The sequence below is a fragment of the Salvelinus alpinus genome, chromosome 30, assembly GCF_045679555.1.
Source record: "Salvelinus alpinus chromosome 30, SLU_Salpinus.1, whole genome shotgun sequence".
NCBI classification, from domain to species: domain Eukaryota; kingdom Metazoa; phylum Chordata; class Actinopteri; order Salmoniformes; family Salmonidae; genus Salvelinus; species Salvelinus alpinus.
The window spans coordinates 6,812,210-6,833,444 of record NC_092115.1 but is presented as its reverse complement, the minus strand read 5'-3'; the positions used below and the strand labels follow the sequence as shown (position 1 = coordinate 6,833,444).

The 21,235-nt window shown below is 42.3% G+C and overlaps 1 protein-coding gene across 1 annotated transcript in view; it reads left to right on the top strand.

Annotated features, from left to right (window-relative positions):
- LOC139560287 (collagen alpha-1(XI) chain-like) overlaps positions 1 to 21,235 on the top strand; it is a 229,228-nt gene that overhangs the window by 24,033 nt on the left and 183,960 nt on the right. Inside the window, exon 4 of the mRNA XM_071376929.1 lies at positions 2,099 to 2,261. Within this exon, the coding sequence (XP_071233030.1) occupies positions 2,099 to 2,261 (163 nt within the window). The remainder of the gene's footprint in view (positions 1 to 2,098; positions 2,262 to 21,235) is intronic.

Below are 21,235 nucleotides of genomic sequence, written 5' to 3'. Positions count from 1 at the left end.
TGAGAGGGTCTGTGGTCTTACAGACATACTCCATACCACCTACAGTCCATTCGAAAAGAATTCAGCCCCCTTGACTTTTTCCACATTTCGTTACGTTACAGCCTTATTCTAAAATTGATTTTTTTTAAATAATGTCTTCAGCATTCTACACACAATTACCCGTCATGACAAAGCGAAAACAGGTTTTTAGAAATGTTTGCAAATATTTTTTTTTTAAATAAAAAAAATGAAAAAATAATTATTGTCCGTAGAACTCCGAGACAGGATTGTGACACAGTAGCCTGAATCAATCTTGAATGAAAGAAGTTTGGAACCACCAGTTTTTGCTTTGTCATTATGGGGTATTGTGATGTCATTATGGGGTATTGTGATGTCATTATGGGGTATTGTGATGTCATTATGGGGTATTATGTGTAGATTGATGAGAACATAATTTTTTTAAATACATTTTAGAATACGGCTGTAACGTAACAAAATGTGGAAAAAGCCAAGGGGTCTGAATACTTTCCAAATGCACAATAAGCCATGTTTTTCAAGATGGGCGACCAGATCCAAGTGTTCTGAATTCTCAAGAACGTATTTAAGGCTTCTAAGCAGACCCAAACAAATCACTGAAAAAAGCACAATTATTAGATTTATATGCTTCATTGTTTAGTTATTGAAAACATAAGGAATATAACTGTGGGATGGCTGTATTTTTTGAGTAACCCAATTATTTATTTGGCAGGGTTTTAATTACAAACAGTTTTTGCCAAATAATTTACAGCTGTCTGTGTTGTTGATGTGTAGTTAACTATCCAAATAAAAGAGTTTGAGATCCATAAATTACCCAACTGTAGCATTAATATTCTGACTGTGAACTCTTTGCTAATATGAAACATTTTGCAAAAACGTATCTGATACAATTTTCTACAGTGAAATGAAATGTTGCATTGGTATGTGACTTGAATGTCTGTAGTTGATTTATCTGTTTTCCTAAACTTGTAAAGTAGAGTTAGCCTGTTTCAATTACTATAATTTTATTGTTTTATTGTTTGTCTAGCTAGGAATTCTTCTGAGAAGATCAAATTATCTTCAACAAGAACAACCTAGTTTTAAGTTTTAACTCTGTTGGCATCTCTGTGACTATACCAGACTGTAGATCATCTCTGACTATACCAGACTGTAGATCATCTCTGACTATACCAGACTGTAGATCATCTCTGACTATACCAGACGGTAGATCATCTCTGACTATACCAGACGGTAGATCATCTCTGACTATACCAGACTGTAGATCATCTCTGACTATACCAGACTGTAGATCATCTCTGACTATACCAGACGGTAGATCATCTATGACTATACCAGACTGTAGATCATCTCTGACTATACCAGACTGTAGGACATCTCTGACTATACCAGACTGTAGATCACCTCTGACTATACCAGACTGTAGGACATCTCTGACTATACCAGACTGTAGATCATCTCTGACTATACCAGACTGTAGATCATCTCTGACTATACCAGACTGTAGATCATCTCTGACTATACCAGACGGTAGATCATCTCTGACTATACCAGACTGTAGATCATCTCTGACTATACCAGACGGTAGATCATCTCTGACTATAGCAGACTGTAGATCATCTCTGACTATACCAGACTGTAGATCATCTCTGACTATACCAGACTGTAGATCATCTCTGACTATACCAGACTGTAGATCATCTCTGACTATACCAGACGGTAGATCATCTCTGACTATACCAGACTGTAGATCATCTCTGACTATACCAGACTGTAGATCATCTCTGACTATACCAGACTGTAGATCATCTCTGACTATACCAGACCGTAGATCATCTCTGACTATACCAGACTGTAGATCATCTCTGACTTTACCAGACTGTAGATCATCTCTGACTATACCAGACGGTAGATCATCTCTGACTATACCAGACTGTAGATCATCTCTGACTTTACCATACTGTAAATGTCCAACCTGTGCTCAGGTTTTACCATTCGACGTCAACAATTACACCACAGACGTTTCATGTCCTCCTCCAAATCTCTCATATTTTTCTAACCCACTTCCTCCTCTGTCCATGTTTAGATGGCATCGCGTGGCCATCAGTGTGGAGAAGAAGAGTGTGACCATCATTTTGGATTGTAAGAAGAAGCTGAGCAGGCCACTGAAGAGGAGCGACGGGGCGGCCATCAACACTGACGGCATCGTTGTCTTTGGAACCAGGATTCTGGATGAAGAAGTTTTTGAGGTAAGAACATTAAAGGCCCAGTGCAGTCAAAAACATGATTGTCCTGTCTTTTATATATATTTCCACACTATGAGGTTGTAACAATACTTTTGTATTTTCAAAAAATTGTGTGAAAGTTGTAAGGACATTGGCTGTTGCTTACTGTGTTGGTAATTTTATGTATTGATAGTATGCAGCAAGTGTTGGAATGCTGTCTTTTTGGGACAGGCTTGTACCCGGGGCGAAAGGGGGCTTAGTCCCTATATAAAAATAGCAAAAAAACGTTCAAATGTTTGATTGACAGGTTGGCGCAAAATCTGTAATCCCGCTGTGCCGTGTCAGCACTATGGACAGAGCGCAGCGTGGTGTGTGTAAGGAGGCTATGGAAATCCACTGGGGAAAATGGTTTCCGTTAGCCGGTAATTGCCGGCTTTTGGACGATAAAATAATGAAAAGCCGATAAATTCTAGCTGGAATTTTTTTTCCCGGGGCTCCCCCTGCTGCTGAGGAGAGAGAGAGAGCGAGAGAGGAGCCTTGGCATAGGCTACTGTTGATTGTAAAGATGGAGGCCTTTTTCATTGAAGGAAAACTAACGTTAGAGAGGGAAACTGGCCTACAAGCCAGGGCTCCAGACTGCCACCATTTAGTTGTAATTTGTTACCCTTTGACACCTGGTGGTGGATCGGTGCAGGCTGCACATTCATTCGTCTCACTAAAAACGTCTTATTTTTTTAGGCTCAGACGCCCTGTCCCACAACACACATTTTGGGGCATTATATGAACAAGATTAACTTTCATTCAGTTGTACTGACTAGGTATCCCCTCTTTCATTCAGTTGTACTGACTAGGTATCCCCTCTTTTATTCAGTTGTACTGACTAGGTATCCCCTCTTTCATTCAGTTGTACTGACTAGGTATCCCCTCTTTCATTCAGTTGTACTGACTAGGTATCCCCTCTTTCATTCAGTTGTACTGACTAGGTATCCCCTCTTTCATTCAGTTGTACTGACTAGGTATCCCCCCTTTCATTTAGTTGTACTGACTAGGTATCCCCTCTTTCATTCAGTTGTACTGACTAGGTATCCCCTCTTTCATTCAGTTGTACTGACTAGGTATCCCCTCTTTCATTCAGTTGTACTGACTAGATATCCCCTCTTTCATTCAGTTGTACTGACTAGGTATCCCCCCTTTCATTCAGCTGTACTGACTAGGTAACCCCTCTTTCATTCAGTTGTACTGACTAGGTATCCCGCCTTTCATTCAGTTGTACTGACTAGGTATCCCCTCTTTCATTCAGTTGTACTGACTAGGTATCCCCTCTTTCATTCAGTTGTACTGACTAGGTATCCCGCCTTTCATTCAGTTGTACTGACTAGGTATCCCCTCTTTCATTCAGTTGTACTGAGTAGGTATCCCCGCTTTCATTCAGTTGTACTCACTAGGTATCCCCTCTTTCATTCAATTGTACTGACTAGGTATCCCCCCTTTCATTCAGTTGTACTGACTAGGTATCCCCCCTTTCATTCAGTTGTACTGACTAGGTATCCCCCATTTCATTCAGTTGTACTGAGTAGGTGCCCCGCTTTCATTCAGTTGTACTCACTAGGTATCCCCTCTTTCATTCAATTGTACTGACTAGGTATCCCCCCTTTCATTCAGTTGTACTGACTAGGTATCCCCTCTTTCAATCAGTTGTACTGACTAGGTATCCACTCTTTCATTCAGTTGTACTGACTAGGTATCCCCTCTTTCATTCAGGTGTACTGACTAGGTATCCCCTCTTTCATTCAGTTGTACTGACTAGGTATCCCCCCTTTCATTCAGTTGTACTGACTAGGTATCCCCCCTTTCATTCAGTTGTACTGACTAGGTATCCCCTCTTTCATTCAGTTGTACTGACTAGGTATCCCCTCTTTCATTCAGTTGTACTGACTAGGTATCCCCTCTTTCATTCAGTTGTACTGACTAGGTATCCCCCCTTTCATTCAGTTGTACTGACTAGGTATCCCCCCTTTCATTCAGTTGTACTGACTAGGTATCCCCTCTTTCAATCAGTTGTACTGACTAGGTATCCCCCCTTTCATTCAGTTGTACTGACTAGGTATCCCCCCTTTCATTCAGTTGTACTGACTAGGTATCCCCTCTTTCATTCAGTTGTACTGACTAGGTATCCCCTCTTTCATTCAGTTGTACTGACTAGGTATCCCCTCTTTCATTCAGTTGTACTGACTAGGTATCCCCTCTTTCATTCAGTTGTACTGACTAGGTATCCCCTCTTTCATTCAGTTGTACTGACTAGGTATCCCCTCTTTCATTCAGTTGTACTGACTAGGTATCCCCTCTTTCATTCAGTTGTACTGACTAGGTATCCCCTCTTTCATTCAGGTGTACTGACTAGGTATCCCCTCTTTCATTCAGTTGTACTGACTAGGTATCCCCTCTTTCATTCAGTTGTACTCACTAGGTATCCCCTCTTTCATTCAGTTGTACTGTTGTACTGTTGTACAAGTTGTACTGCACACAGGAAGCGGCGCAGGTCCTAATCCAGGCACTTGTCATCTCCCGTCTGGATTACTGCAACTCGCTGTTGGCTGGGCTCCCTGCCTGTGCCATTAAACCCCTACAACTCATCCAGAACGCCGCAGCCCGTCTGGTGTTCAACCTTCCCAAGTTCTCTCACGTCACCCCGCTCCTCCGCTCTCTCCACTGGCTTCCAGTTGAAGCTCGCATCCGCTACAAGACCATGGTGCTTGCCTACGGAGCTGTGAGGGGAACGGCACCTCCGTACCTTCAGGCTCTGATCAGGCCCTACACCCAAACAAGGGCAATGCGTTCATCCACCTCTGGCCTGCTCGCCTCCCTACCTCTGAGGAAGTACAGCTCCCGCTCAGCCCAGTCAAAACTGTTCGCTGCTCTGGCACCCCAATGGTGGAACAAACTCCCCCACGACGCCAGGTCAGCGGAGTCAATCACCACCTTCCGGAAACACCTGAAACACCACCTCTTTAAGGAATACCTAGGATAGGATAAAGTAATCCTTCTAACCCCCCCCCTTAAAAGAGTTAGATGCACTATTGTAAAGTGGTTGTTCCACTGGATATCATAAGGTGAATGCACCAACTTGTAAGTCGCTCTGGATAAGAGCGTCTGCTAAATGACTTAAATGTAAATGTAAATGTACTGACTAGGTATCCCCTCTTTCATTCAGGTGTACTGACTAGGTATCCCCTCTTTCATTCAGGTGTACTGACTAGGTATCCCCCCTTTTCATGGGCTGGTGCCACCAACTGAAAAACTTAGTGGCGCCAGTGCCACCAGGGGAAAATGTTAGTCTGGAGCCCTGCTACAAGGGGAATGCCCTCTGTATAGAGAAGATGAGAAGTATTTTGGCGCGGCCAAAGCAGGCTATTGTGCAACACGTTATTCAGGTAGAATGCAATTTTGGAACTTTATTTTTTAATTTTTAATTTGTATTGATAATAATATGCCTTGTTATTATTGTAGGCCTCTTTATAAATCCAAACCAATTCTTTAAATATGCAATACGTGTTTTGTTTCATTCTGTTGAGACATTTTCGTGGACTTAATTAAGTTTGATCGGTATTTTTAATTGTGTGCTCCATATTTAGTTAAAGATGGGTTATAAAGTAGGTCTGTTATTGAATAAATATCATCAGCCTATTATTAGGTGTCAGGTGTTGTTTATGGTAGGCACTAGCCTTTCTTGGTAATTGCTGCTATATAGCCTGTTCAAAACTTTTGTGAAGGTTTAAACCAGGTCGCAAGTGTTTTCTTTCATTCTGTTGCCGCCATTTTCTTCGGCCCAATTTAGTTCCAACCGTAATGTTGTGTTTGCCGCAATATAATATCCTGCTCGTCTTTTCACTATAAACAATGACCTGACTTACTTTTAATATTACCGTACTAAAGTTTAGGAACTTTTGTGAAGGTTTGGTGTGCTGTGGCTATTACCCTATTAAACTCCAGGCCTGTGATATGAAGGCAGTACTCACAGGCGCTCCACATGACTCCGACAGTTGAACTTGAGGTGAGGAAGAATGTTTTAGCCATACCAGAGTTACTCCTATAATCTAACAATGTAATGCTTATCTTTAAACAAAATATTCTAATAGAAAATTAACTAATTAACTAATTAGTAAATGTTGTATTAGAACATGTTTTACTATGTCACTGTATTGTTGATTTTACGTATGGTCTGTGCTACAATACAGACAGGCCTCTCTTGTAAAAGAGATTGGATCGCCTGTGAATTAAAAAGGGATCGGTAAATAGATTTCTGTTACTCTCGATCGTGTTCTTGACAAGCAATTACACATGAACTTTTTCTCAGATCTGAGAAGTTTGGTAACAACCACAGAATCGACTGCTACTGCTGTTTATTTGCTGATTCAGCTGGACACGTGATGTAGATCGGTGGTCAATTTAATGATTCAGCTGGACACGTGATGTAGGTCGGTGGTCAATTTAATGATTCAGCTGGACACGATGTAGATCGGTGGTCAATTTGGTGATTCAGCTGGACACACGGTGTAGATCGGTGGTCAATTTAATGATTCAGCTGGACACGATGTAGGTCGGTGGTCAATTTGCTGATTCAGCTGGACACATGATGTAGATCGGTGGTCAATTTAATGATTCAGCTGGACACATGATGTAGATCGGTGGTCAATTTAATGATTCAGCTGGACACACGATGTAGATCGGTGGTCAATTTGCTGATTCAGCTGGACACGATGTAGATCGGTGGTCAATTTGCTGATTCAGCTGGACACACGATGTAGATCGGTGGTCAATTTAATGATTCAGCTGGACACGATGTAGGTCGGTGGTCAATTTGCTGATTCAGCTGGACACACGATGTAGATCGGTGGTCAATTTAATGATTCAGCTGGACACGATGTAGATCGGTGGTCAATTTGGTGATTCAGCTGGACACACGGTGTAGATCGGTGGTCAATTTAATGATTCAGCTGGACACAATGTAGGTCGGTGGTCAATTTGCTGATTCAGCTGGACACATGATGTAGATCGGTGGTCAATTTAATGATTCAGCTGGACACACGATGTAGATCGGTGGTCAATTTGCTGATTCAGCTGGACACGATGTAGATCGGTGGTCAATTTGCTGATTCAGCTGGACACACGATGTAGATCGGTGGTCAATTTGCTGATTCAGCTGGACACGATGTAGATCGGTGGTCAATTTAATGATTCAGCTGGACACGATGTAGGTCGGTGGTCAATTTGCTGATTCAGCTGGACACATGATGTAGGTCGGTGGTCAATTTAATGATTCAGCTGGACACACGATGTAGATCGGTGGTCAATTTAATGATTCAGCTGGACACGATGTAGATCGGTGGTCAATTTAATGATTCAGCTGGACACGATGTAGGTCGGTGGTCAATTTGTTGATTCAGCTGGACACATGATGTAGGTCGGTGGTCAATTTAATGATTCAGCTGGACACGATGTAGATCGGTGGTCAATTTGCTGATTCAGCTGGACACATGATGTAGATCGGTGGTCAATTTAATGATTCAGCTGGACACATGATGTAGATCGGTGGTCAATTTGCTGATTCAGCTGGATACACGATGTAGCTCGGTGGTCAATTTGCTGATTCAGCTGGATACATGATGTAGGTCAGTGGTCACCAACCTTTTCTGAGTCAAGATCACTTTGTGAGTCAAAATGCAAGCTGAAATCTACCCCTCAGATTTCTTTTAAACATGACATAAAAAACATAAGCCTATGCAACATGAACCAATTAAAAACAGTTCTGTAGCATTGAGGTTTGTGCAGTAGGCTATAGGCCCAATACATTATCACTGCATATTGGCTATACTTGAATTGCCCTGCCATTGTTGTTCTTCTGAGACCATTTTGAAATTATATATATAGTTTGTTGTATTACTCGTTTTTTTCTACTGGACTGACGGCCTGCATTTGATGGTTAGTCTGAGGAGTCTCCCCCGACTCACTGTCCCTCCGCTCTCCCTTCCTCCGTAAAGAGAAAAGGGGACACAGTCTTCCAGCTGATGGTGAAACTCAAGTCGCACTGCATTATTTCTGCCTCATGCACCAATTCATGTTGTTACTGCTGTCACCAGAGAAAGTGAAATATTCCTCGATATTAAATAAGACACAAGCCACTAATAATAACAACGCAAGCGTATCAGAACACTTTGCTCTACTCATTCATTACTGCTGCAGTGCTGGTTGTAGCACGAGTGGAAGTAGGGAGAACGCTCATTTTATGTCTCATAAAAGTGTTGAACAACGTGTTGACAGTGCTGAATAGTAATTTAACCATGAACTAACTCATAAAAACAGCATCTCTTTGTTGTATTCATTGAGTCTCTCTCTAGTCATGGTTTCATCTCAAAGTAGCAACTTTGCCGTGCGTCCGATTCTTCTTTTTACAATCTATGGTGCGAGGAAACTGTACAGACACGGTGATCTGAGCTATCTCATTGGCCAGCGGTAGGCCTATAGGTGCACTTGATTTGCTCTCTGGGCCTGCGGAGTTTTACCTTCAAGTCTACCTTCAGCACTAGGGCTGCTGAATCAAGTGCACCTACCGCCAACAGCGCAAAATAAGTCAAATGTTCGTTGATCGACTAGGAATGCCTTGGTGATCACTGACATACAGTAGATGAATGTGGATGGATCTTATTGGAGGCATACTGCATAACAATTGGTCTCAATGATACTATTATTCAGCATGCATTGGAGTCTACTGGCAGTGAGTAATGTTAGGAGTCGTAAAGTTAATTTGTCTTCAGAAACCAGTTTCTTTATTTGACTTTCATACAATTCTTTCATAAATTGTTTTATGGACTATATAACAACAGCACTTGGCTTTCTGCACTTGGATAGAGCCCTGGACTGTGTCAAGGGAAAATGCCAGTTGTGTATGACTTTAAATTAGTTTTTTTCTCCCTAAAACTCTGGTAGGAATTGAGAAGAAAGTCTACATAGAAGTCTGAAATAAGAAAATTATATGAGGGAGCATATTAAGGATAAATTATTTTTGCCATGGAGGTTGTTTGTGACATAGAAAGTGCTGAGAGTTTTCAGTCATGAATAATATTGTCACTGAGTAACTTGTCAGTTTTACTACTACAAAATGTCTTTATTTTGAGTCACTGGAGGACAAGGGGACTCATGGGGTGCAAAACCTGAGAATGTCAAGAAATAGGATTTCTGAATTTAATTGGTAGAGTTGTGAGATGATTATGGCCTGAACGATATTCAGTTCAGAAGCATCCAAGAAGTATTTCACGAGATCCAATCCTAACATACATTAAAGAGCAAATTGACCAGCATCTCATTACTCTTAACTTGATATTACTGAAGGTCTGACAATATACCTTAGCTGTGAACCCAGCTTGAAGAAATGCCTTGATGTGGCTTGGATTATTTAATGATATCCGCAAATGGACCACCCGTATTTCTCTAATTACTCCTAATAATAGACATCTGATAATTCTCCCGATCTCTTAACCCAGCTTTACCACAGACTGGTAGCTGTGAGGTCTAAGGAAACTATGAGCGACATGCTATATATACTACAGTGTGATATACTAGCTGACAAGACAATAGCCCCAGTTTGTCAGACTGTCTTGATATTGAGAGTGAAACACTAAACTGAAAATATGGTGCCTGCATGTATGGACAGCTAGCCAGCTATTTCGGCACTTAACCATACACCATACAGTACAAATGAAGGGTTAGCATTTAGCTAATTAGCATTGGGACTCTCCCCACCACGGATATCTTTAATGTTTAACTGTCCTGAGGCCAGGTTCGGCGTGATGTGGGTGTTCTTTGTTTGAATGTAAATTACGCTAAACTGAGTGGAATTATAGAGCAATTTGGCCTCTTTTTCCTCTGTTTAGAAACAATGAGAAGAGAAAATGATTTTGTTTGTGCCAGGGGGAGACCCGGTTCGCACGTTGGAAGGCGGTCCCAATTGGCACCCTATATAGTACACTACTTTTAACCAGGGCCCTATGGCACCCTATTCCCTATATAGTACACTACTTTTAACCAGGGCCCGAAATGTACTATATAGAGAATGGGGTGCCATTTTGGACAGAGATGAGAGCTATTTCTTCAGCGGTAATCATTTCCACTTAAACTTTAATAGCCTTGGGTTTGTTAATTGCAATCTTTGTTCCTAAAAGAGTATAGTTCCTCAAATACTTCCATCTTGTTTCTAATATAATATAGTTCGTCAAATACTTCCATCGTGTTTCTAATAGAGTATAGTTCCTAAAATACTTCCATCTTATTCCGCAGAGAGTATAGTTCCTCAAATACTTCCATATTGTTCCTCAGATAGTATAGTTCCCTCAATACTTCCATCTTGTTTCTAAGAGAGTATAGTTCCCTAAATACTTCCATGTTTCTAAGAGAGTATAGTTCCCTAAATACTTCCATGTTTCTAAGAGAGTATAGTTCCCTAAATACTTCCATGTTTCTAAGAGAGTATAGTTCCCTAAATACTCCCATGTTTCTAAGAGAGTACAGTTCCCTAAATACTGCCATCTTGTTTCTAAGAGAGTATAGTTCTCTAAATACTTCCATGTTTCTAAGAGAGTATAGTTCCCTAAATACTTCCATCTTGTTTCTAAGAGAGTATAGTTCCCTAAATACTTCCATCTTGTTTCTAAGAGAGTATAGTTCCCTAAATACTCCCATGTTTCTAAGAGAGTACAGTTCCCTAAATACTTCCATCGTGTTTCTACGGGAGTATAGTTCCCTAAATACTTCCATGTTGTTTCTAAGAGAGTATAGTTCCCTAAATACTTCCATGTTTCTAAGAGAGTATAGTTCCCTAAATACTTCCATGTTTCTAAGAGAGTATAGTTCCCTAAATACTTCCATCTTGTTTCTAAGAGAGTATAGTTCCCTAAATACTTCCATCTTGTTTCTAAGAGAGTATAGTTCCCTAAATACTTCCATGTTTCTAAGAGAGTATAGTTCCCTAAATACTTCCATCTTGTTTCTAAGAGAGTATAGTTCCCTAAATACTTCCATGTTTCTAAGAGAGTATAGTTCCCTAAATACTTCCATGTTTCTAAGAGAGAAGTAAATCTATATTCCGCCCAAGAGAGTATAGACTAGTTATTAACCTTCAAGTTCCTGTAAATATGGTTCTGTTTGTAGGAGGATATAGATATCATTGTTTAACACAGTGAAAAGCTGCTTTTGTGTTTTGTTGCCAGATGATTCTGCTTTTAAAGATAGACTCAGCAATATGACATCATTCGTCACCTCATTATGCACAGTAGGACGACTTCCTGCTTACAGGAACGGCTAAATGCAAATCTACTGGGGTGCCACTTTGGACGGAGACGAGAACTATTTCTTTAGCTGTAATCATTTCCCTCTTCAACATTAATAGCCTTGCTTTTGTTGATTCATACCTTTCTTTTTTGGTATGCAAGCTGCACGCTAATGACCAGCCAGAGAAAGTCAGAGTCAGAGTGAAATCCCCTGTAATAGAATGGTGTTGGTTGTAGTGTGGTAACCGAGGATCGATTCTCAGTTTTTTTTTGCCATTTAGCCAAACTCATGCAGCACAGTCCCTCCGAGGTAGACAAGCTTTCACAAATGCAGCTGTTGAAAACGAGGCCAGCAAACTTAATCCGTTAACCAATAACAAATCAAATCAAATTTTATTTGTCACATGCACCGAATACAACAGGTGTGGTAGACCTTAGAGTGAAATGCTTACAAGCCCTTAACCAACAATGCCGTTTTAAGAAAATTGATTTAAGAACAAGTCTTATGTGTTATTGTTATTTTGAGTAATATAATGGAATCGAGGCAAATCTGTTGTCTCTATTGCAAAACAGTACTGTCAAGGTACCATTGTAACACAATGAATAATGCAATCATTGTGTCGTCTTCTAATATGAAGTTATTTTAGTCTCAAATATTTTGAAGTACAGTATTAAAATGTGAGTTTGGTATAGTCTTACACACTAAAGTATTGACAGACAGTTAACACCGTCAGCTAGAGGATTTATTTGGTGAAGAACACAGCATTACTAAATCTGTGAACCACCTTAGCTGTGTGCCGAATGGCACCCTACACAATGTAATACTTCTACCCAGGGTTCATAGGGAATGGGTGCCATTCGGGAACACAGCCTGTGACAGTTGACCCCGGAAGTGCTTTTGGCGGGAAGATGCAGTACACTGATGGGATTGCTCTTAGCATCGTTATGACGACTAATTGATACTAATTGATAGACATTCTGTGGACAGGAAATTAAGTCAATTATAAAGGGGAGCTAACACATGTACAGCAGACCAGGCCACTGTTAAATGACTGGTAATCACCGTGCTGTAAATCAATTAGGTAGTCACCGTGCTGTAAATCAATTAGGTAATCACCATGCTGTAAATCAATCAGGTAATCACCATGCTGTAAATCTATCAGGTAATCACCGTGCTGTAAATCAATCAGGTAATCACCGTGCTGTAAATCAGTCAGGTAATTACCATAATGTAAATCAATCAGGTAATCACCATGCTGTAAATCAATCAGGTAATCACCATGCTGTAAATCTATCAGGTAATCACCGTGCTGTAAATCAATCAGGTAATCACCGTGCTGTAAATCAATCAGGTAATCACCGTGCTGCAAATCAATCAGGTAATCACCGGGCTGTAAATCAATCAGGTAATCACCGTGCTGTAAATCAATCAGGTAATCACCGTGCTGCAAATCAATCAGGTAATCACTGTGCTGTAAATCAATCAGGTAATCACCGTGCTGCAAATCAATCAGGTAATCACCGTGCTGCAAATCAATCAGGTAATCACCGTGCTGTAAATCAATCAGGTAATCACTGTGCTGTAAATCAATCAGGTAATCACTGTGCTGTAAATCAATCAGGTAATCACTGTGCTGTAAATCAATCAGGTAATCACTGTGCTGTAAATCAATCAGGTAATCACTGTGCTGTAAATCAATCAGGTAATCACGTGCTGTAAATCAATCAGGTAATCACCGTGCTGTAAATCAATCAGGTAATCACCGTGCTGTAAATCAATCAGGTAATCACCGTGCTGTAAATCAATCAGGTAATCACCATAATGTAAATCAATCAGGTAATCACCATGCTGTAAATCAATCAGGTAATCACCATAATGTAAATCAATCAGGTAATCACTGTGCTGTAAATCAATCAGGTAATCACCATAATGTAAATCAATCAGGTAATCACCATGCTGTAAATCAATCAGGTAATCACCATAATGTAAATCAATCAGGTAATCACCGTGCTGTAAATCAATCAGGTAATCACCATAATGTAAATCAATCAGGTAATCACCATGCTGTAAATCAATCAGACATAGAGCAAACAGTGAAGACCTGATTGATGACATCTATATCCTCCAACAAACAGGAGGAGAACCATATCTGGAGGAACTTGAAGGTTAATAACTAGTCTATACTCTCTTGGGCGGAATATAGATTTACGTCTCTCATAGAAACATGGAAGTATTTAGGGAACTATACTCCCTTAGAAACATGGAAGTATTTAGAGAACTATACTCTCTTAGAAACATGGAAGTATTTAGAGAACTATACTCTCTTAGAAACATGGAAGTATTTAGGGAACTATACTCTCTTAGAAACATGGGAGTATTTAGGGAACTATACTCTCTTAGAAACATGGAAGTATTTAGGGAACTATACTCTCTTAGAAACATGGGAGTATTTAGGGAACTATACTCTCTTAGAAACATGGAAGTATTTAGGGAACTATACTCTCTTAGAAACATGGAAGTATTTAGGGAACTATACTCCCTTAGAAACAAGATGGAAGTATTTAGGGAACTATACTCTCTTAGGAGCAAGATGGAAGTATTTAGGGAACTATACTCTCTTAGAAACATGGACGTATTTAGGGAACTATACTCTCTTAGAAACAAGATGGAAGTATTTAGGGAACTATACTCTCTTAGGAACAAGATGGAAGTATTTAGGGAACTATACTCGCTTAGAAACATGGACGTATTTAGGGAACTATACTCCATGAGGATCAAGATGGACGTGTTTTGAGGAATTATACTCTCTGAGGAACAAGATGGCAGTATTTAGGGGAACAATACTCTCTTAGGAACAAGATGGAAGTATTTGAGGCACTTGAACGTGTTATCGTGCAGGTATAAACTTGACTCCCAACCGTTCTGTTCCACATGTGGCTGCCTCACCGCTGCTGGGCTGGTTTTCTAAGCAGGTGTTAGCTCTGTAACGGGGAGGAGAATAGAGGCAGAGCAGAGTGGAGGCGAAGAAAGGCTGAGGTTGGGGGAAAATGTGATCAGTGTGTGCTTTGTGTTGGCCCGCTGCTCCCAGCTGTTTTAGTGATATTGCCACTGACTGAACAAACCAGTCCGGACTGGACCTCCGAACTGACCGACGGCTTGTTTATTCATCTCTCTCTTCTCCTCTCTCGTTCAAATGAAAGCCACAAGATGTTCTGAAGCTGTAGTCATCTGTTCTGTAGCTTGTAGGCTATAATTCATTCATGGATGGGTTGTCGGTTCTTTTTCTGTTAGTAGTTGGTTGTCTGTATGTTAGTGTATGCGCAGGTTAGCACATTCCCTAAAGCAGGAGAGTCCTGACTATGGAATCACTATGGAACTCTCCACAGGACATTCAGTCTACAATGGTATCTAAAAAACTGGGATAGATGGATCTTTCACCACTTTACAAGCACTTCTACTCCTCTCTGCTCCCCCTCTCCTCTCCTCTCGTCTCTGATCCTCTCCTCTCTTTGCTCCTCTCTTCTCCCACTCTCCTCTCCTCTTCTCTCCTCTCCTCTTCTCCCACTCTCCTCTCCTCTTCTCTCCTCTCTTCTCCTCTCCTCTCTTTGCTCCTCTCTTCTCCCACTCTCCTCTCCTCTTCTCTCTTCTCCTCTCCTCTCTGCTCATCTCTGCTCCCCCTCTCCTCTCTTTGCTCCGTCTCTTCTCCCACTCTCCTCTCCTCTTCTCTCCTCTCTTCTCCTCTCCTCTCTTCTCCTCTCTTCTCTGCTCCTCTCCTCTCTCCAAAGACCGCAGTAGTACGGTGAGGTAACAGAGAGTCTAACAGACCGCAGTAGTACTGTGAGGTAACAGACTGTCTAACAGACCCCAGTAGTACTGTGAGGTGACAGACTGACTAACAGACCCCAGTAGTACTGTGAGGTAACAGACTAACAGACCCCAGTAGTACTGTGAGGTAAGAGACTGTCTAACAGACCCCAGTAGTACTGTGAGGTAACAGACTGTCTAACAGACCCCAGTAGTACTGTGAGGTAACAGACTAGCAGACCCCAGTAGTACTGTGAGGTAACAGACTGACTAACAGACCCCAGTAGTACTGTGAGGTAACAGACTAACAGACCCCAGTAGTACTGTGAGGTAACAGACTGACTAACAGACCCCAGTAGTACTGTGAGGTAACAGACTGACTAACAGACCCCAGTAGTACTGTGAGGTAACAGACTGTCTAACAGACCCCAGTAGTACTGTGAGGTAACAGACTAACAGACCCCAGTAGTACTGTGAGGTAACAGACTAACAGACCCCAGTAGTACTGTGAGGTAACAGAGAGTCTAACAGACCCCAGTAGTACTGTGAGGTAACAGACTAACAGACCCCAGTAGTACTGTGAGGTAACAGAGAGTCTAACAGACCCCAGTAGTACTGTGAGGTAACAGACTAACAGACCCCAGTAGTACTGTGAGGTAACAGGCTAACAGACCCCAGTAGTACTGTGAGGTAACAGTCTAACAGACCCCAGTAGTACTGTGAGGTAACAGACTGTCTAACAGACCCCAGTAGTACTGTGAGGTAACAGACTGTCTAACAGACCCCAGTAGTACTGTGAGGTGACAGACTGTCTAACAGACCCCAGTAGTACTGTGAGGTAACAGACTAACAGACCCCAGTAGTACTGTGAGGTAACAGACTGTCTAACAGACCCCAGTAGTACTGTGAGGTAACAGACTAACAGACCCCAGTAGTACTGTGAGGTAACAGACTAACAGACCCCAGTAGTACTGTGAGGTAACAGACTGTCTAACAGACCCCAGTAGTACTGTGAGGTAACAGACTGTCTAACAGACCCCAGTAGTACTGTGAGGTAACAGACTGTCTAACAGACCCCAGTAGTACTGTGAGGTAACAGACTAACAGACCCCAGTAGTACTGTGAGGTAACAGACTGTCTAACAGACCCCAGTAGTACTGTGAGGTAACAGACTGACTAACAGACCCCATTAGTACTGTGAGGTAACAGACTGTCTAACAGACCCCAGTAGTACTGTGAGGTAACAGACTGTCTAACAGACCCCAGTTGTACTGTGAGGTAACAGACTAACAGACCCCAGTAGTACTGTGAGGTAACAGACTGTCTAACAGACCCCAGTAGTACTGTGAGGTGACATACTAAATACTGCCATCTTGTTCCTAAGAGAGTATAGTTCCCTAAATACTTCCATGTAGGAGGAAAGGAGTTTTAGTTACTGGGTCTGCGTATTAAAGGGCACCTTATACCCCACACTACCAGATCCCCATAGGGCCCTGGTCTAAAGTAGTGCACTATATAGGGAATAGGGTGCATTTTTGGACTGAACCACTGACTGCTGGGAAGAAGCAGGCAGCATTAATATTCCATCTACACATGGCATCTGTCTGCTCACAATCATGGAAAATAAATGGTTTTCTCACTCCACTCGGCTCCTTGCTCCCACAAAGACTGAGTTTGATGAAATCTGGGGGAAATCTGGAAGATATTAAAGTCAAGATTATTAGATTTTTGTTCTTTCTATTCGTTGTGCAGTTTTGGTGGAATCATTAATCTGTCGATCTGGGCTTTTTTTTGTCTCTTTCTGAGCTTTTTTTGTGTTTTCGTGTTCCCAGTTCAGATCAAAAGCACAGTATTTGGATCCGTTTTTGTTGTGCTCAGTACAAGCTGGGTGTTTGGATAATGGTGTCGGGTTAGGGTTGGTGTTAGGAGTTAGGGTTGGTGTCAGGGTTGGTATCAGGGGTTAGGGTTGGTGTCAGGGGTTAGGGTTGGTGTCAAGTTAGGGTTGGTGTTAGGTTAGGGTTGGTGTTAGATTAGGGTTGGTGTCAGGTTAGGGTTGGTGTCAGGGTTGGTGTCAGAGTTGGTGTCAGGGGTTAGGGTTGGTGTCAGGGTTGGTGTCAGGTTAGGGTTGGTGTCAGGTTAGAGTTGGTGTCAGTGGTTAGGGTTGGTGTCAGGGTTGGTATCAGGGGTTAGGGTTGGTGTCAGTAGTTAGGTTTGGTGTCAGGGCTTAGGGTTGGTGTCAGGATTTAAGGGTTGGTGTCAGGGGTTAGGGTTGGTGTCAGGGGTTAAGGGTTGGTGTCAGGGGTTAAGGGTTGGTGTCAGGGGTTAAGGGTTGGTGTCAGGGGTTAAGGGTTGGTGTCATGAGTTAAGGGTTGGTGTCAGGGGTTTTGGGTTGGTGTCAGGTGTTAGGGTTGGTGTCAGGTGTTAGGGTTGGTGTCAGGGCTTAGGGTTGGTGTCAGGTGTTAGGGTTGGTGTCAGGGTTAGGGTTGGTGTCAGAGGTTAGGGTTGGTGTCAGGAGTTAGGGTTGGTGCCAGGGCTTAGGGTTGGTGTCAGGGGTTAGGGTTGGTGTCAGGGGTTAGGGTTGGTGTCAGGGGTTAGGGTTGGTGTCAGGGGTTAGGGTTGGTGTCAGGTATAGGGTTGGTGTCAGGGGTTAGGGGTTAGGGTTGGTGTCAGAGGTTAGGGTTGGTGTCAGGGGTTAGGGTTGGTGTCAGAGGTTAGGGTTGGTTATGGTGTCAGGGGGTATGGTTGGTGTCAGGGGGTATGGTTGGTGTCAGGGGTTAGGGTTGGTGTCAGGGGTTAGGGTTGGTCTCAGGTTAGGGTTGGGGTTAGGGTTGGTGTCAGGGGTTAGGGTTGGTGTCAAGTTAGGGTTGGTGTCAGGGGTTATGGTTGGTGTCAGGGTTGGTGTCAGAGGTTAGGGTTGGTGTCAGGGGTTATGGTTGGTGTTAGGGTTGGTGTCAGGGGTTAGGGTTGGTGTCAGGGATGAGGGTTGGTGTCAGGGGTTAGGGTTGGTGTCAGGGGTTAGGGTTGGTGTCAGGGGTTAGGGTTGGTGTCAGGTGTTATGGTTGGTGTCATGTTAGGGTTGGTGTCAGGGGTTAGGGTTGGTATCAGGGGTTAGGGTTGGTGTCAGGGATTAGGGTTGGTGTCAGGGGTTAGGGTTGGTGTCAGGTGTTATGGTTGGTGTCATGTTAGGGTTGGTGTCAGGGGTTAGGGTTGGTGTCAGGGGTTAGGGTTGGTGTCAGGTGTTATGGTTGGTGTCATGTTAGGGTTGGTGTCAGGGGTTAGGGTTGGTATCAGGGGTTAGGGTTGGTGTCAGGGATTAGGGTTGGTGTCAGGAGTTAGTGTTGGTGTCAGGAGTTAGTGTTGGTGTCAGGAATGCCTTGGCAACCAACCTGAGTCAGTGGAGGTTGGAGGTCTGGATGTATATAGACTCTCCTCTTCTCGAGTTTTATTTTACCTTTTTATTTAACTAAGTAAGTCAGTTAAGAACAAATTCTTATTTTAAGTGTACTTAAATATTAAACCACAAACAGATCTGGAACCAGTCAACAGGTGTGACATTACATTTCTGTTACAACAGTTGGCAGTGACACCAACAGATCTGGGACCAGTCAACAGGTGTGACATTACAATTCTGTTACAACAGTTGGCTGTGACACCAACAGATCTGGGACCAGTCTACAGGTGTGACATTACATTTCTGTTACAACAGTTGGCTGTGACACCAACAGATCTGGGACCAGTCTACAGGTGTGACATTACATTTCTGTTACAACAGTTGGCTGTGACACCAACAGATCTGGGACCAGTCTACAGGTGTGACATTACATTTCTGTTACAACAGTTGGCAGTGACACCAACAGATCTGGGACCAGTCTACAGGTGTGACATTACATTTCTGTTACAACAGTTGGCTGTGACACCAACAGATCTGGGACCAGTCAACAGGTGTGACATTACATTTCTGTTACAACAGTTGGCTATTTTTTTTTTTACCCCTTTTTCTTCCCAATTGGTAGTTCCAGTCTTGTCTCATCGCTGCAACTCCCGTACGGCCTCGGGAGAGGCGAAGGTCGAGAGCCGTGCGTCCTCTGAAACACAACCCAGCCAAGCTGTACTGCTTCTAATAAGGGGGTCGTGAGAGTTGATTGGACAAAATAAAGGAGGTCGGGACTTCTGGGGTAGTCTTACAACCTGTAAGAGCTCAGCTCAGTGTGATGTCCTGAATGACTAGTACACTAGAGACATTAGAATGAAGACACCACGTACTGAGCTGTTAAGGCACTTTTGCAGACAGAAAATGTCACCCATGTTCAACCCTTTGCTACAATCCTCATTTTGTGTGTGGCTCTATTTGGTTTCCAGTGAATGTAATAGAGGAGGTTTGGTTAAATAGAGGAGGTTTGGTTAAATAGAGGAGGTTAAGTTCAATAGAGGAGGTTTGGTTAAATAGAGGAGGTTTGGTTAAATAGAGGTGGTTTTGTTCAATAGAGGAGGTTTGGTTAAATAGAGGCGGTTTGGTTAAATAGAGGTGGTTTTGTTCAATAGAGGTGGTTTTGTTCAATAGAGGAGGTTTGGTTCAATAGAGGAGGTTAGATTCAATAGGGGAGGTTTGGTTAAATAGAGGTGGTTTTGTTCAATAGAGGGGGTTTTGTTCAATAGAGGTGGTTTGGTTCAATAGAGGAGGTTTGGTTCAATAGAGGAGGTTTGGTTCAATAGAGGAGGTTTGGTTAAATAGAGGCGGTTAGGTTAAATAGAGGAGGTTTGGTTAAATAGAGGAGGTTTGGTTAAATAGAGGAGGTTTGGTTAAATAGAGGAGGTTAGGTTCAATAGAGGAGGTTTGGTTCAATAGAGGATGTTAGGTTAAATAGAGGAGGTTTGGTTAAATAGAGGAGGTTTGGTTCAATAGAGGAGGTTAGGTTCAATAGAGGAGGTTTGGTTCAATAGAGGAGGTTTGGTTCAATAGAGGAGGTTTGGTTAAATAGATGAGTTTTTGTTCAATAGAGGAGGTTTTGTTCAATAGAGGCGGTTAGGTTAAATAGAGGAGGTTTGGTTCAATAGAGGAGGTTTGGTTCAATAGAGGAGGTTAGGTTCAATAGAGGAGGTTAGGTTCAATAGAGGAGGTTTGGTTAAATAGAGGAGGTTTTGTTCAATAGAGGAGGTTTGGTTCAATAGAGGTGGTTTGGTTAAATAGAGGTGGTTTTGTTCAATAGAGGGGGTTTTGTTCAATAGAGGGGGTTTTGTTCAATAGAGGCGGTTAGGTTAAATAGAGGAGGTTTGGTTCAATAGAGGAGGTTTGGTTCAATAGAGGAGGTTAGGTTCAATAGAGGAGGTTAGGTTCAATAGAGGAGGTTAGGTTCAATAGAGGAGGTTAGGTTCAATAGAGGAGGTTAGGTTCAATAGAGGCGGTTAGGTTAAATAGAGGAGGTACGTGCACTTGAGCGTGTGTATTTTCCTGTGACCCAGGTTTCAGTCAGTCGCCTCCCTGGGGCCTGTTTCCCATCATGCTTCTAACTATATATTATTCTCATCCAGGTGTATTTAGCTTGGCACCCCACCTGGACCCAAAGTCAGCCAAGCAGCGAGGAATGGAAACAGTCAGAGGTCCCCGATGACAACCATAATGTCTGACCGTTCACGTTTCAGTCATTTAGCAGACGCTCTTTTCCAGAGCGACTTAGAGTAGTGAGAGCATACATTGTCGTACTCCGTTGTAGGGAATCGAACCCACAACCCTGAAGTACCACGAAGGAAAAAAATTATATTTTCAAAATACGAACCAGTAGTTTTGTTATTATTCTTAATGTATTTGAATGGTGATGAAATGCCAAAAGGAATCTGGGGATAAAAGCTGTCTCTAACTCTCTCATACAGACTGA